General features: G+C 39.3%; 1 protein-coding gene across 1 annotated transcript in view; it reads left to right on the top strand.

The window, feature by feature from the left end:
* Positions 1-18,074, top strand: part of DHX15 (DEAH-box helicase 15) — a 75,116-nt gene that overhangs the window by 44,300 nt on the left and 12,742 nt on the right. The window contains exons 7-10 of the mRNA XM_038398561.2: positions 4,840-4,926; positions 10,077-10,226; positions 10,559-10,667; positions 15,306-15,497. Of these exons, the coding sequence (XP_038254489.1) occupies positions 4,840-4,926; positions 10,077-10,226; positions 10,559-10,667; positions 15,306-15,497 (538 nt within the window). The remainder of the gene's footprint in view (positions 1-4,839; positions 4,927-10,076; positions 10,227-10,558; positions 10,668-15,305; positions 15,498-18,074) is intronic.

An 18,074-nucleotide genomic window follows, 5' to 3' on the forward strand; every position in this document is an offset into this window, starting at 1 on the left:
ATGCAGAGCTTTCAGCATGCCTTGCTGACAATCCAGTGCTAGTGTTCAACAATGCGCTCTAACCTTAGCAAGTATTACAAGGATTGCTAGACTGGAAAAGTATAAGTTGTGAGCAAAATCAGTCATAAAAACATGCATGCAATGGCTTCTAATCTAAAGTGTCTATGTAAAAATGGTGCCTCTTCTCTCTGTATTCTGATTTGTGTTTGGTTGCTTTAGTGACTGAAATGTTTAGTATTTTTCTTCTGCAGAGCCAATATAGTAAAGAAAAAATAAGCTTTATTGTCTTCTGGCTTATTTGTTATTAATAGATTTGTTAAATAAATTCTGATTTCTGGATCCTTATTAATGGCCAAGATACTCAACCCAGAATGCAGCTTGACTTTCAGATCTCAGGTTATCGGCAGTTAAAAAATGACCTTTCATGTGGACATTTTGAATTTTAGCTGTGTGGATGGAACAAGGCCAGAACTTGGATTATAGCATAGCTTGCATGAAAGCTATTGGTACAGCCAGTATTGGTGTTTCCTGAAGCGTTATTGAAGCTCAAGGCCTTCTTTACTTCCCAAATCTTTTGGACAAGACCAGCCAATTGTGCAAGGCAGCTTCAGACTTAGGATGAAGATGTTTGCTTATTTAGATGTAGGTGATCCAGAGGACTCCATTGCCCATATGAAGGAATGTCAGGATAAGGATGCAACAAGGAAAGATTTCTTTGAGACAGCTGATTTTTTTGACTTAGGCTGGGAAACTACAAAGGCCACAATTGCCGTACCTGGGCCAGGAACACTCATCTAATAGGCTTGTTGTATCTTTGCACCTTATTTTTTGACCAGCTGGTAAAAGTGTGTCAAGACCCCCATGTACAACTGCTCTAGATTCTAAAGGAATTGAGAACATTGCCCTCTTTCCGGCCATAACTTTTTAAGTTGGTAATGTTACTGTTACATAGGTACTACTGTTGCAGGGGAAAAAAAAATCCTATTTGTACATACAGTTGTAATTGTGCAGACTTTGACACAGATTTGTCCAGCCATGTATGAAAATGTGGTTAGAAAGCCTGGATTAGATCATTAAGCTCCTTGAAGGTGTTCACACAGTGCCTACCAATGAAATTAATCAGGTTATCTTTCATCTCTTGCAGGCTGCGTGCAAGGCTTTTTAATCTATCTTTCCAACATTTTACACTTGGTTCACATTTTGAAGATTTTCTTTGCAACCATAAGGGCTATAAACTTCTTTAAAGGAAAACCTAGATTTGCGGCATCTGAATCTGTTATGGATGGTATTTGACTCTGCTTACTTACTCTGGCTCTTAAATCACTCATAGACTTGTCCTCCAGCTTACTTACCCTTCATATAGCTTTTTTTAGATCATCATATTTTTTATTAAGATATTTTTTCAAAATCTAAACCATATATGCCAAATTTTTTACTGTTAACTCAAGATTAGATAAACAAGTTATCTGAAAATGATCCCCCTTAAAGAAACAATGCTGCTTTGATGCCATCATGTTATACTTTTCCACGTGTTGTATTGATGTGTCTAATTACTCCGTTAAAATCCTTTAAATTAGAATCAGATTTTTAAGACTGTAAAATTCTTTAAAAAGTACATTTGATTTAGGAGTCCACATCACTTTTCAAACTGAATTTGAATTTGCTTCTAAGTCACTTATAAAGATTTCCCCCTCCCCCCTCAAAATTGCCAACAATTTCTAGTGGTTGCAAAGCAAATACACAATTTAATTGTCATATCATCTCAGTTCCACTAAAATTATTAGATTTTGTAGAAGCATTTAAAAAGGTTTGGTATTATTAATTAAGCATTTCATTATAGAAGATATATAATTTTAAATTCATGTCTGAAAGTTGTAGGGCTTACTTCTTTAATGAGCCTAACATTTAGCAAAGCTATAGTCAAACTGGAGAGAGACTACACTGTTATCCTTTGGTGTAACCCTAGAGAAAATCAGTAAATATCTTTGTTGTAGGCCCCCTGTGCTGACATAAACACAAAGTACTGTCCTGTTATTTGTTTTTATATTTTTTAATAAAAGGTGATTAGATCTATTCCCTTGCAATTACTGAATTAACTGTTACCTGGCGTATGGGCAAGGATGAGTATGGTTTCCTTCAGGTCAGTATGCCAGAGATCTGCTGCCATATGTGCTATTCATTCTCTCTCATGGAAGGTAGGGGTGCTGGAACAATTTTTATAGTAGTGGTGCTGAGAGCCATTGAACCAAATTGTAAACCCTGTGTATAATAGGAATCCACTTCAAGCCTGCTGCACCTCCAGCACCCCTAGTTCCACCAGTTCCTTTTTATGGAAGGATACTTTGCATTTCCTATTGGTTGATTGCTTTTCACGGATTAAATTCTTCATCTTAAATGTATATTAAAAACGGAATGTTTTTATAAAACATTTGGCATAAATGAGAAGAGAACTCTGGTCATATATCATGAAATTCTACTCTTGTCAATTAACCTGTATAAATAGAACACACCAAAATTGAAGTCCCAAGTTTGTTTTATTGTCATGAACAGTTTCAGATTCATTGGAGGCACTGGGTAAAGCCACTGTATATAGAAATACAATTTTTAATCCAGTAGTCAAATAAATAACTAAATTAAGCAAGTCTCTATAAAAAAAAAAAAAAAAAAATTCAAAGAAGCAAATTGTTAAATAGGTACTCAAATATCAAGTTAATAGAACCACTTTGCAATTATGAAATCAGGTAAATTGTTAAATAGTCATAATTTATATTTTGTGTAATTTAGCAGGTTTAATCTTTTTTTAATTTCAGAACAACTTTTCATGCTTTTAACTTCCATTTTGGTTTTAAGGGTAGGATTTTTTCAAAGGCTTTTACGTACTTAAAATAGCAGTTAAGCACGCTTGCTTATCATTTAGATTCATGTGACATTTACAATAGAAAACTTACGATGCATTTTTGGACTATGGAAGGTTTGGGCAGTGCATATTTTTTTCATCTGATATGCTGAGTGGCATCTTTGAAGATTGAAATGCAATAACTATTACTGGGTCTATATGGACCGAGGACATAACAGCAAGGTGAGCCCATAGAATTTTCAGCAGCAGAAGTGCCTTAATTGGCAATAGGCTCTTCAGGGGAATATTAAATGTTATGGGTGGAGCCAATGGCTTCCACTCCCAATTGGGACTTTCAGAATGTGGGCATGGATGCCCAGCACATCTGCAGAGCTAAAAAATGTTATGCATGTTAGGCTCATATAAAAATATTTGTAATAAATAATATCTCATAGTAAGCTGGATTGGGGTGTGTATATAGTATATGGAGGTGGATTAATTTAACCCTTTAACACAACACTAGTTCAATTCTATAAATCATTTAAAATGTAAATTAATGTGAAAATGCATCAAGCTGTTCTATCATCATTTATTTTAATTCACGTATTTGACTTTTTTATTATGTGGTGAGTTTGTACTGATGACATCTGGATGAATGTATTCATTTTTGTTTGAACTGTTCCATATAACATACTGTTTCTTGCTTGAGTTTGATACAACTCCAGTTCACTACAGAAATATTTTTCAACTTGTGTATTATTTTAACTATCTAGTAGCATTTAGAGTGTGGGCTTGTTGGGAAGAGGTAGCTGGAGTAATGAGTAGCAAAGTGGTTAGTGGAAGGGTCTGCTATACCCTGTCACTGGCTTTGTTCTTATCTGGGACAATCATTGTTTTCCTCAAGTTCCTAATCCATCAGATGTAGGTATTTGCTATTGTAAAACACTGCAATTCACAGGTGAAAAGCGTGTTTAAATTCCCTTGGTGTTATGCTGGAGAAGTTCTAGTTCTTTTGTAGTTAAACAAGTAACAAAACTCATGTAAAAACAACTTTCAACTTCATTTATTTACAGTCACTGTAGTTGGATGACAACTTAATGTTTTGTGGGGTGGAGTGTGTTCCACTTAATTTTTATACACACTGGTATAATTGAACTGAATGGAATCTTGGCATGAAAATCAGTTTGACTTTAACACAAGTTGGACTTTAAATGTCCAATTGTTTTATTCCAGTAATTTTAAAAATATGACCACAAAGGTGATATTTGGCCGTGTGATAATTCTGTTATTTTTAAAATGGAGTAATTTAAACATGGACATTTCTGGATTTTACTTACCAAGATCTTAATTCAGGGTTCTGTGATTGTTAATAGAGGATTTCATTAATACCCATAGGAGGGAAAGAAATGCAGAAAATATTCAGAACCCTGAATTCAGGTCTTGGCTGGGGAAAAAGCTTCTATCAGTACCCTCTGTAGTGCATTTTGTAACACATGATTGCAATTCTAGTTAACTAGTTTTTCACTAATTTTTTTTTTTTTTGAATCTTTTAGGTAACATTCATTTTAATAGCTTTGTACCTGCATGCGTGAAACATGTGTAAAGCCATGATTAACATCAGTATGAAGTATTAGCTCTTTAAAATTAAATTTCCAACTAGCATGTTTTGTAATTATATTGAGTTTTCAATGGGGAAAACAAGGGAGAGAGGGGAGTTCTTAGTGGACAAAATCAGGGCTTTCCTGTCAGCAAAATGCCAGTTAATGGGTTCCAGTGAGATTTACTCTTCTTTGTGACTGTGTCCTAGGTCACAGCTCTAAACGATGGTTAACGTACTGTAACTGAGAATTTGCTCACAAGACTTCAAAAAGTTAGTGTGGGTACTGAATTACTCCTCTCATCATAGCTGCATGTATTATTGCATGTTTAAGTTGTTTATATTTACTATAGTATATGTATCTTGATGTACAAATTTTCATGTCCTCCCCCTCGCCCCCCGACAGGTTGTCGTATCCACTAATATTGCTGAAACATCATTAACAATAGATGGTGTTGTGTTTGTGATTGATCCTGGATTTGCTAAGCAAAAGGTAAATATGTGATGTCTTAACCTAAATTGCTTTTTGCTTAATTAGGGCAGAAAATGTTGGGAATGTGGCTTGCACATAACTTTTATTTCTACAAATATTGTTTAATGTCTTTGGTAAAAGAGAAATTTCATCGTGTGAGGGGAAGGTTAGGCTTTTGGTGTTCTGGCTGTGAATATCTCTACTTTTGCCTGACCAACTGAAAACAGGAACAGAGACTTCCATGTTTTCTTTTCCCTGACCCTCCTTTCCTTGTTATGTAATGTCACCAATAGCAGTGCTGGATTTTGTTTCTGCTGCTCTTACATAAAATGTTTTTCTTTATCATATGGCTCAGGAGCAGTCAAATGAAACTGATTTAGTGTTTCACTCTGCTTTTTTTTTTTTTTTTTTTTTTGGTGAGGGAGGTGAGGTGTTGGTGAGAGGTTTTTTTTGCACAGGTTCCCAGGACGGTATGGGGTGAAGGAGCAGCAGCACAGGTTCACTCTCTGTAGAAAGGAGGGGTGAAAGATGTGGGCTGACCAAGTGGATAAATAGCACTGTAACAGAGTTTAGGACCTATGTTTGTAGGGGCTGAAAGTGCAGTGGTGGTAGCACATTCACCTACCGAAGGAAAGCTTTGCCTTGTTGCTTACTATAGGAAACTCAGGCTATTAGAAGGAACTGTCACTGGACTGAAAATTAGTGTCCCGTCCTACTCAATCAAAAGGAGAATTACTGTTGTGTGTTGACTTCAGAGGCAAGGGGCAACAAAAGAGGTCTCACTTGCATTACAGACTTGCTCCAACCGTCTCCTTTTAATTATTCATAGTTTCCTGAAATTTTTGGGCTAGAATGGTCTGCTTGGTCTGAAGTCCAGAAATGATTTTTTTGAAAGTTTTAGCAAACTCAGTTCATCCATTATTGAGATTTCTGCACTTTTTAAGAAAAATCATGAAAATCCCATCGGTGGAGTAAAATATTATACATGCATAACTCAAAAATGGCGGGACTGCCTATTTGATTTCTACCTGTTTTGCAGACTGAGATTTAGGCAAAAAGCTGGGTTTGAAAAAATAGGGCAAGTTTTAAGTCGCGTGTTCAAATATTTTCACTTGTATACAGTAGGACTGTGCTGTGGCTTATTAATCTAAAGTTATAGCAATCGAAAACACTGGAATGTTATGAAATGCTTCAGTTTTTTTAAATCAATCTAAATCATGAGGGTCTTAAAATGTGGCCCAGAGTTTGTCAGAAAGTTTCTTGGGATGCACATAATCTACTGAACTGATTTTTTTTTGTAACACCCTAACATAAATTTTAAACAAAAATTCGAGCAAGTCTGCAGACTACATGTATTGTATCTAGTGTAAGGAAAGTTCTTTAATTTCCTAATTTTACCAGTTTGTATTTTGTACTACGTGACAGATTCCTTAGTTTTTAAAATATAGCCTTGCTTTATGTCATCAGCACAGTTTTACAAGTTTTTGATTTCCTGACCCCTCGATACTTGATTATTCAACCTTATAATTACATTGAGGCTGTCTGTTTTTGCATGGAATTATTTGAGCACCAGCAGTGTGTTTAGCACTATATAGAACAAATGGGAGACGTGAGTCCTGCCATGAGAATCTTATAATCTAAACATACACACATTAAAAGTGGACAGGGAGTCCTAACTGGAAAAAGAAAAGGAGTACTTGTGGCACCTTGGAGACTAACAAATTTATTAGAGCATAAGCTTTCGTGAGCTACAGCTCACTTCATCGGATGCATTTGGTGGAAAAAACAGAGGAGAGATTTATATACACACACACACAGAGAACATGAAACAATGGGTTTATCATACACACTGTAAGGAGAGTGATCACTTAAGATAAGCCATCACCAGCAGCGGGGGGGGGGGGGGGAAAGGAGGAAAACCTTTCATGGTGACAAGCAAGGTAGGCTAATTCCAGCAGTTAACAAGAATATCAGAGGAACAGTGGGGGGTGGGGAGGGAGGGAGAAATACCATGGGGAAATAGTTTTACTTTGTGTAATGACTCATCCATTCCCAGTCTCTATTCAAGCCTAAGTTAATTGTATCCAGTTTGCAAATTAATTCCAATTCAGCAGTCTCTCGTTGGAGTCTGTTTTTGAAGCTTTTTTGTTGAAGTATAGCCACTCTTAGGTCTGTGATCGAGTGACCAGAGAGATTGAAGTGTTCTCCAACTGGTTTTTGAATGTTATAATTCTTGACGTCTGATTTGTGTCCATTCATTCTTTTACGTAGAGACTGTCCAGTTTGGCCAATGTACATGGCAGAGGGGCATTGCTGGCACATGATGGCATATATCACATTGGTAGATGCGCAGGTGAACGAGCCTCTGATAGTGTGGCTGATGTGATTAGGCCCTATGATGGTATCCCCTGAATAGATATGTGGACAGAGTTGGCAACGGGCTTTGTTGCAAGGATAGGTTCCTGGATTAGTGGTTCTGTTGTGTGGTGTGTGGTTGCTGGTGAGTATTTGCTTCAGATTGGGGGGCTGTCTGTAAGCAAGGACTGGTCTGTCTCCCAAGATCTGAGAGAGCGATGGCTTGTCCTTCAGGATAGGTTGTAGATCCTTGATGATGCGTTGGAGAGGTTTTAGTTGGGGGCTGAAGGTGATGGCTAGTGGCGTTCTGTTATTTTCTTTGTTGGGCCTGTCCTGTAGTAGGTGACTTCTGGGTACTCTTCTGGCTCTGTCAATCTGTTTCTTCACTTCAGCAGGTGGGTATTGTAGTTGTAGGAATGCATGATAGAGATCTTGTAGGTGTTTGTCTCTGTCTGAGGGGTTGGAGCAAATGCGGTTATATCGTAGCGCTTGGCTGTAGACAATGGATCGAGTGGTATGATCTGGATGAAAGCTAGAGGCATGTAGGTAGGAATAGCGGTCAGTAGGTTTCCGATATAGGGTGGTGTTTATGTGACCATCTCTTATTAGCACCGTAGTGTCCAGGAAGTGGATCTCTTGTGTGGACTGGTCCAGGCTGAGGTTGATGGTGGGATGGAAATTGTTGAAATCATGGTGGAATTCCTCAAGAGCTTCTTTTCCATGGGTCCAGATGATGAAGATGTCATCAATGTAGCGCAAGTAGAGTAGGGGCATTCAGGGACGAGAGCTGAGGAAGCGTTGTTCTAAGTCAGCCATAAAAATGTTGGCATACTGTGGGGCCGTGCGGGTACCCATCGCAGTGCCGCTGATTTGAAGGTATACATTGTCCCCAAATGTGAAATAGTTATGGGTGAGGACAAAGTCACAAAGTTCTGCCACCAGGTTAACCGTGACAGTATTGGGGATACTGTTCCTGACGGCTTGTAGTCCATCTTTGTGTGGAATGTTGGTGTAGAGGGCTTCTACATCCATAGTGGCTAGGATGGTGTTTTTAGGAAGATCACCAATGGACTGTAGTTTCCTCAGGAAATCGGTGGTGTCTCGAAGATAGCTGGGAGTGCTGGTAACGAAGGGCCTGAGGAGGGAGTCTACATAGCCAGACAATCCTGCTGTCAGGGTGCCAATGCCTGAGATGATGGGGCGTCCAGGATTTCCAGGTTTATGGATCTTGGGTAGCAGATAGAATACCCCAGGTCGGGGCTCCAGGGGTGTGTCTGTGCGGATTTGTTCTTGTGCTTTTTCAGGGAGTTTCTTGAGCAAATGCTGTAGTTTCTTTTGGTAACTCTCAGTGGGATCAGAGGGTAATGGCTTGTAGAAAGTGGTGTTGGAGAGCTGCCTAGTAGCCTCTTGTTCATACTCCGACCTATTCATGATGACGACAGCACCTCCTTTGTCAGCCTTTTTGATTATGATGTCAGAGTTGTTTCTGAGGCTGTGGATGGCACTGTGTTCTGCATGGCTGAGGTTATGGGGTAAGCGATGCTGCTTTTCCACAATTTCAGCTCGTGCACGTCGGCGGAAGCAGTCTATGTAGAAATCCAGGCTGCTGTTTCGACCTTCAGGAGGAGTCCACCCAGAATCCTTCTTTTTGTAGTGTTGGCAGGAAGGTCTCTGTGGGTTAATATGTTGGTCAGAGGTGTGTTGGAAATATTCCTTGAGTCTATCCTTGCAACAAAGCCCATTGCCAACTCTGTCCACATATCTATTCAGGGGATACCATCATAGGGCCTAATCACATCAGCCACACTATCAGAGGCTCGTTCACCTGCGCATCTACCAATGTGATATATGCCATCATGTGCCAGCAATGCCCCTCTGCCATGTACATTGGTCAAACTGGACAGTCTCTACGTAAAAGAATGAATGGACACAAATCAGACGTCAAGAATTATAACATTCAAAAACCAGTTGGAGAACACTTCAATCTCTCTGGTCACTCGATCACAGACCTAAGAGTGGCTATACTTCAACAAAAAAGCTTCAAAAACAGACTCCAACTAGAGACTGCTGAATTGGAATTAATTTGCAAACTGGATACAATTAACTTAGGCTTGAATAGAGACTGGGAATGGATGAGTCATTACACAAAGTAAAACTATTTCCCCATGAAGAAAAGGAGTACTTGTGGCACCTTAGAGACTAACAAATTTATTAGAGCATAGGCTTTCGTGAGCTACAGCTCACTTCATTGGATGCATTTGGTGGAAAAAACAGAGGAGAGATTTATATACACACACACACAGAGAACATGAAACAATGGGTTTATCATACACACTATAAGGAGAGTGATCACTTAAGATAAGCCATCACCAACAGCAGGGGGGGGAAGGAGGAAAACCTTTCATGGTGACAAGCAGGTAGGCTAATTCCAGCAGTTAACAAGAATATCAGAGGAACAGTGGGGGGTGGGGTGGGAGGGAGAAATACCGCGATGAAGTGAGCTGTAGCTCACGAAAGCTTATGCTCTAATAAATTTGTTAGTCTCTAAGGTGCCACAAGTACTGCTTTTCTTTTTATTAAAAGTGTAAACATTTCTTAGTTTAGAGGGGCAAATGTATTTGAAGCTTTCCATTACAAATTCAGTTTTCTGTAGCCAGAAAATTTCTCTGACCTAAATGAATGCACATAATCTTCCAGTTAGAAGCAGTATTTGAAAATTTAGATGAAAACCTTTTTATTTTCTGCATAGCATTTTTACCTACATGTGAGTGTTACTCACTTTTCTTTTCCCTGCTTCGGACTCTACTATCATATAGGTATACAATCCTCGTATTAGAGTTGAATCTCTGTTGGTGACTGCGATCAGCAAAGCATCTGCTCAGCAGAGAGCTGGCCGTGCTGGTCGTACTAGGCCAGGCAAGTGCTTCAGGCTTTATACGGAGAAGGCATACAAAACTGAAATGCAGGTAAGATTACTTGGTTGAATGTAGGATCTCAAAAATTGCTTTACCATGCAAGAAAGCCGAAACAACTGTCAAACACTGCTCCCCCTTCTCCCCCAAAAAACCAAAAACCAACAACAATCTGGTAACAACTCATCAGAAAAACAAAAAGTGGAACAAAGTACAACAACTCCACAACCCACAGAATTTAAAAAGAAAGTATTCAAAGAAAAGAGAGTGCCTCACCCACCTGTCTCACTTTTAGCAGATATTGCTGGAGTGTTTTAAGGTTGATGAAAAGGCAGGAGAATTAAAAGCAAAGTGGAATACAAGCTTTTTTTTTTTTTTTTGGCCAGGACAATACCTATCCTGAAATTCTGAGATCCAACTTGGGATCTGTGGTGTTACAACTGAAGAAACTTGGTATAGATGACTTGGTGCACTTTGATTTTATGGACCCACCAGGTATGAACTTGATATCAAATTTGTTTAGAATTATATCTTGTGGATTTGCTTTTGTAAGAGTTTACTTTCTGTTACTCTAGAAAATTTTAATTGCAGTGGATATTGTGTAAGTAGAGACTAATAAAATGAACCAGAATTCGATCTGCCAGTTGTATTTTAACTATTTTGTGATCATCCATAATTAGCTTTCTCAGGTTATTCTGATTTTTAGTGCTCACACCCTTTTGTTACCTTCTCTCTTCCCTCCCCCCCAAAAACTCCCCCAATACCAAAACAAACAAAACACAACTCATCTTTCTGTCATTGCTTGCATGAGTGCTTTCTTTTTTATTTAAGCAAGAAATTCCACAGTATGCCTCCTGCTCAGAGAGGATAGGGCAAAATCAAATCATCTGTGGTAGAAAACCTATTAGTTTAGTTAATGAGGTTTTTTTACTTAACACCTTGATTACACAATCTGATTGCACATCAATTAACAATCCCATGTAAATAAGATTGGCCAGTACTTTTAAAGTTTAATGCACACGTTGGCATATTGAAGCATGAAATGAAAGTACCATCTCAATTGTGAATGTAATTTTTGTAAATCTTTAAAAATGTAAAAAGAAGCCAGTTCATGTTGCTACTTAAATATCAGTCTGGACTCTGATTTTTAAAATTATATATGGCAGTATTTTTAAATCCTTGTTAAGCATTGGAATACAGTACATACAGATAAGTCAGAATCCTTGTTCCCATGCAGGAGATCTGTATAATGATAAATAGTATTACTTTATACTTTATCTGTGTATACATACATCTGGAGAAATAGAGGACAAGGACAGCATTTTTGTAAGACCAGAGGATGTTTGTTGAGACTGCAGGCATCTAAAGTTCTTTTTTTCTTTTTCTTTTAAAAGTCTATCTTAAGATACTGGTATTCAAAAAGTGACTTTGGACTTACTTTGCACGAAACTAAAGGAAGGGGAAGACATGTCAGCGTACTTGGTATAATAAAAGATGTCGATGCCACTAAATATTTGACACTCTTCATATCATAGAATCATAGAATCATAGAATATCAGGGTTGGAAGGGACCCCAGAAGGTCATCTAGTCCAACCCCCTGCTCAAAGCAGGACCAAGTCCCAGTTAAATCATCCCAGCCAGGGCTTTGTCAAGCCTGACCTTAAAAACCTCTAAGGAAGGAGATTCTACCACCTCCCTAGGTAACGCATTCCAGTGTTTCACCACCCTCTTAGTGAAAAAGTTTTTCCTAATATCCAATCTAAACCTCCCCCATTGCAACTTGAGACCATTACTCCTCGTTCTGTCATCTGCTACCATTGAGAACAGTCTAGAGCCATCCTCTTTGAAACCCCCTTTCAGGTAGTTGAAAGCAGCTATCAAATCCCCCCTCATTCTTCTCTTCTGCAGACTAAACAATCCCAGCTCCCTCAGCCTCTCCTCATAAGTCATGTGCTCTAGACCCCTAATCATTTTCGTTGCCCTTCGTTGTACTCTTTCCAATTTATCCACATCCTTCCTGTAGTGTGGGGCCCAAAACTGGACACAGTACTCCAGATGAGGCCTCACCAGTGTCGAATAGAGGGGAACGATCACGTCCCTCGATCTGCTCGCTATGCCCCTACTTATACATCCCAAAATGCCATTGGCCTTCTTGGCAACAAGGGCACACTGCTGACTCATATCCAGCTTCTCGTCCACTGTCACCCCTAGGTCCTTTTCCGCAGAACTGCTGCCGAGCCATTCGGTCCCTAGTCTGTAGCGGTGCATTGGATTCTTCCATCCTAAGTGCAGGACCCTGCACTTATCCTTATTGAACCTCATTAGATTTCTTTTGGCCCAATCCTCCAATTTGTCTAGGTCCTTCTGTATCCTATCCCTCCCCTCCAGCGTATCTACCACTCCTCCCAGTTTAGTATCATCCGCAAATTTGCTGAGAGTGCAATCCACACCATCCTCCAGATCATTTATGAAGATACTGAACAAAACGGGCCCCAGGACCGACCCCTGGGGCACTCCACTTGACACCGGCTGCCAACTAGACATGGAGCCATTGATCACTACCCGTTGAGCCCGACAATCTAGCCAGCTTTCTACCCACCTTATAGTGCATTCATCCAGCCCATACTTCCTTAACTTGCTGACAAGAATGCTGTGGGAGACCGTGTCAAAAGCTTTGCTAAAGTCAAGAAACAATACATCCACTGCTTTCCCTTCATCCACAGAACCAGTAATCTCATCATAAAAGGCGATTAGATTAGTCAGGCATGACCTTCCCTTGGTGAATCCATGCTGACTGTTCCTGATCACTTTCCTCTCCTCTAAGTGCTTCAGGATTGATTCTTTGAGGACCTGCTCCATGATTTTTCCAGGGACTGAGGTGAGGCTGACCGGCCTGTAGTTCCCAGGATCCTCCTTCTTCCCTTTTTTAAAGATGGGCACTACATTAGCCTTTTTCCAGTCATCCGGGACTTCCCCCGTTCGCCACGAGTTTTCAAAGATAATGGCCAAGGGCTCTGCAATCACAGCCGCCAATTCCTTCAGCACTCTCGGATGCAATTCGTCCGGCCCCATGGACTTGTGCACGTCCAGCTTTTCTAAATAGTCCCTAACCACCTCTATCTCTACAGAGGGCTGGCCATCTCTTCCCCATTTTGTGTTGCCCAGCACAGCAGTCTGGGAGCTGACCTTGTTAGTGAAAACAGAGGCAAAAAAAGCATTGAGTACATTAGCTTTTTCCACATCCTCTGTCACTAGCTTGCCTCCCTCATTCAGTAAGGGGCCCACACTTTCCTTGGCTTTCTTCTTGTTGCCAACATACCTGAAGAAACCCTTCTTGTTACTCTTGACATCTCTTGCTAGCTGCAGCTCCAGGTGCGATTTGGCCCTCCTGATATCTTTCCTACATGCCCGAGCAATATTTTTATACTCTTCCCTGGTCATATGTCCAACCTTCCACTTCTTGTAAGCTTCTTTTTTATGTTTAAGATCCGCTAGGATTTCACCATTAAGCCAAGCTGGTCGCCTGCCATATTTACTATTCTTTCGACTCATCGGGATGGTTTGTCCCTGTAACCTCAACAGGGATTCCTTGAAATACAGCCAGCTCTCCTGGACTCCCTTCCCTTTCATGTTAGTCCCCCAGGGGATCCTGGCCATCTGTTCCCTGAGGGAGTCAAAGTCTGCTTTCCTGAAGTCCAGGGTCCGTATCCTGCTGCTTACCTTTCTTCCCTGCGTCAGGATCCTGAACTCAACCAACTCATGGTCACTGCCTCCCAGATTCCCATCCACTTTTGCTTCCCCCACTAATTCTACCCGGTTTGTGAGCAGCAGGTCGAGAAAAGCGCTCCCCCTAGTTGGCTCCCCTAGCACTTGCACCAGGAAATTGTCCCCTACGCTTTCCAAAAACTTCCTGGATTGTCTATGCACCGCTGTATTGCTCTCCCAGCAGATATCAGGAAAATTAAAGTCACCCATGAGAATCAGGGCATGCGATCTAGTAGCTTCCGTGAGTTGCCGGAAGAAAGCCTCATCCACCTCATCCCCCTGGTCCGGTGGTCTATAGCAGACTCCCACCATGACATCACTCTTGTTGCACACACTTCTAAACTTAATCCAGAGACACTCAGGTTTTTCCACAGTTTCGTACCGGAGCTCTGAGCAGTCATACTGCTCCCTTACATACAGTGCTACTCCCCCACCTTTTCTGCCCTGCCTGTCCTTCCTGAACAGTTTATAACCATCCATGACTGTACTCCAGTCATGTGAGTTATCCCACCAAGTCTCTGTTATTCCAATCATGTCATAATTCCTTGACATCACCAGGACCTCCAGTTCTCCCTGCTTGTTTCCAAGGCTTTGTGCATTTGTATATAAGCACTTGAGATAACCTGTTGATCGCCCCTCATTCCCAGTATGAGGCAGGAGCCCTCCCCTCTCAGACATTCCTGCCTGTGCTTCCTCCCGGTATCCCGCTTTCCCACTTACCTCAGGGGTACTTGTGTCTGGATTCTGAAACGTGCTTTTAAAAACAAAACTCAGTTAGCCTGCAGATTAAGTATCCTTAGCAATAAAAATTGAGTTTCTTGTTGGTGAAGATGGCAAACTTTTACTAACATAGTTTTTGCGAAAGAATGACAAAACTGTCAAGAAATAGGGTGGAGATGGAATATGTATTTTGAACAAGATAAATTTAATGCATTCTTAATTAGTAAAGCAATTATTAAACTGTGCCCTCTGACACAGCCTTTTTGCAAGTGACAGCAAATAGAGAGCTTCTTGCCCTGTCTCTCATATGTATGGACCTGTTTGCATGCACTTTTTCTCTTTGTAGACCCAGAAAAACTTAGTGTTAAAAAAAAAAATAGTAAATATTTTTGAAGTTCATTACAGTTGAAACCCAGATGTCATGATAAACTTGTAACCATCTTTAATAGGGTAAATTAGCTGACTTAGAAAAAGGCTTTGAATCTTGTATAGAAGTCGCCTATATCAAACTTTGAGTATTATGTGATTCATTGGTTGCTAGATCTATTATACATACAGAAAGAAAAATTATAGTGTATAATAGTTTGTACTTGGTCAGATTGTTGCTTACTAAAGGCAGCTGGGCTAATAGAGTGTTTTTCTTTCAGCTCCTGAAACTTTGATGAGAGCCCTAGAGCTTTTGAATTATCTAGCTGCTTTAAATGATGATGGAGACCTGACTGAATTGGGATCCATGATGGCTGAATTTCCACTGGATCCACAGCTGGCTAAAATGGTTATTGCAAGTTGTGACTACAACTGTTCTAATGAGATCCTATCTATTACTGCCATGTTGTCAGGTAATAGCAGGGGGAGGGAAAGAGATGCCAAACAAAGCCCAGCTCTCCAGTTTGAGAAAACATTTTAGTTTTCCAACATCTGTACATATAAACTAAAGCTAATTTTATAGAATTATTCATAGTGGGTTAAAGTTTAGAAATGAAATTAACACTTACTAAAGCATGCAATATGCATGAAATGGTGAAACAAGAATTTGACTTCCTAGATTGTAGGTAAAATACCTTGATTTTTTTTTTGTTTTTTGTTTTTTTTTAATACGGAAGAATTCTAGGTCATTGAAACAGAAATGTATATTGCTTTGCTTAGTATGGAAGAATTCCAGGCCATTGGAACAGAAGTGTCTATGAGGATTGTTGTCCATTTCTGTTGAGGACTAGGAGTATCAGTTCAGCCACTTCATTTTTAACATCCCCCATCTAATTTGTGGTATTCTTTTACATAATTTGTAAACCCAACTCTTCCCAAAGTGATCTGATTTAAAAAAAAAAAATTACTAACCTTAAACTCAGATAAATGAAATACTACACAAATTTCCCAAGTTTTCAAAGTAAAAAGGAAAGCCAAAAAGGTTAGTGGCATATTTATTCCAAAAATGGAAAAGGAAATTTCATTTCATTTAATGAATATGTGTGCGCAGCTATATTTTGCTGTTGCAAAACATGAATGTTAGTATGCTGTAGCAGAGCTGATTGTCGAGAAATGTCTTCAGAGGAAAAAAACAAGAAGTCAAGCGGGTTCCATGTTTAAATCTCCAGTTTTATAGAACGATTGACTTTATGCTCAGTCTTAACAAGATGGCAGTAAGTTTAGTCCATTGTGATGATGAGGATATTAATATTGGTTCTTACCATTTACGGACTTGTTTACAATACAATTATACTTCTGATCCTTCTTGAAATGGTTCAAGCTTAATGTAGATGATTAGAAAAATGTTTTGGCTAAGTGTAAAATCTTGCTTTAGTTTAGTCTTGCAGCATATTAATGATGTGAAAGTTTTGTAAGAACAAGCTAAAATGTTTGCAGAGTTTTTGACTGTTCAGACTCAGAGCAGATGGGCAGGGCAGAATCTAATCATTGTTAACTAAATTGTAGCCTTATTTGCGGAGGTGGTGGTAGGTTGTTGCCTGCCTTTTCTGTCACTTTTTCCTTTCCCCTTCTTACCCACCCCAAAAGTTATAGTAAAGAGAATATAAGGCAAATAAACTTTTGAATTTAATATCTTGCCTTTTGTTTTCTACTGAGTATGTTAGGGGTCATCTAGATGAATAACGCACAGCCATCTGGGGTGTAATTCTACAGGGCACCAGCATGTCACTCACTTAACAGTCTGCGTGGTCCCTGCTACCATACAATAGAAGTTTCTTAGGGGACATTGACCTGCTGCTATTTCAAAACTGAGGACACCTTAGAAAGCTTCTAGTGGAAGATTGTGGGGTCCACACAAACAGTGTGTGGCATGTAGTGCACTGTAGATTTACACCCCAGCTTGTTGTTGTCTGTTGGTCTAGACAAGACTTTTTTTTTTATTTAGCTTTCTCCCCTCCAAGCCTAATATTTAAAAGAAATCACCACCATCTATTAGGATTAATAATAATATATAGAAAACTGGCCGCTTAGGATGGTCTCTTTCTTGGATGTAGTTAAACTACTGTTTGTTAAAACCAAAAATACAAAAAATGTTCTACAAGGCAAACAGCTGGGCTGGTCACAACATGTTGCAGAAAGCACATGTAGGAGCTATCCAGTATCTATTCAGAGATTAGCTGTTCGGATTAAATGGAAAAGCGAAATACCAAAAAGGAGGAAGGAATAGCATTATTGACCACAACAGCAAATAAGTTAGTTAAACCTTCATACAATAAGTTCCTTTTACAAAAAGCTGTTTTGAGGAGTGTAAAGGCTTATTTAAACTAGGTAAAGCCAGGACATTTGATATTATTCATTCCTTAACTCACTGTTTTGAATACTTTGTAGCACTTGCTAAATTGCAGGCTTATGGAGATCTCTGCCACATTTAGGAAAAACAGTGAGTCAATGGAGTGACAGCATGATTAAGAATTTGTTTTTTATTTGCTCAAGTTAGACTTAGCTTAATTTTTTTTTTTTAATTTCCTTTATTTTCAAATATGGGACTTTAAAGATGTTGGGTTGTGGAAGAAACATCTTCATTTACATTGTATTTGATCCATTGGTCTTTCAGATTTGTTACCATGTGAATTGAAGAGTAGGGTTCTTCCACTAACATTGCTGTTACAATGTCCACCTTTTATTGGAATTTCATGCAGTATTCAACTCGTGCAGTATAGCTGGTCTTAAATGTAGCATATACTAGCTTTTATGAGAGAGAAAAATCAAAAGGTCCTTGTCTGTGTTACAGGCAAATGATATCTAGAATAATGTTTCTAATTAGGTTTGTGGGCTTTAGTTGTGAAAAAGTGCAAAAAGTCCCAAGTGACTGGAAAAAATAAAGAATATAGGCCTTCAGGGCTCTTCTTTCAGCATGTTTCATAGCATTAAATTAACTTAAAACACATACAAAACCTTATGATGCTGTCTACTTAAAGAAAAATCAAACT

Source organism: Dermochelys coriacea, chromosome 4 (genome assembly GCF_009764565.3).
Source record: "Dermochelys coriacea isolate rDerCor1 chromosome 4, rDerCor1.pri.v4, whole genome shotgun sequence".
Lineage (NCBI taxonomy): Eukaryota > Metazoa > Chordata > Testudines > Dermochelyidae > Dermochelys > Dermochelys coriacea.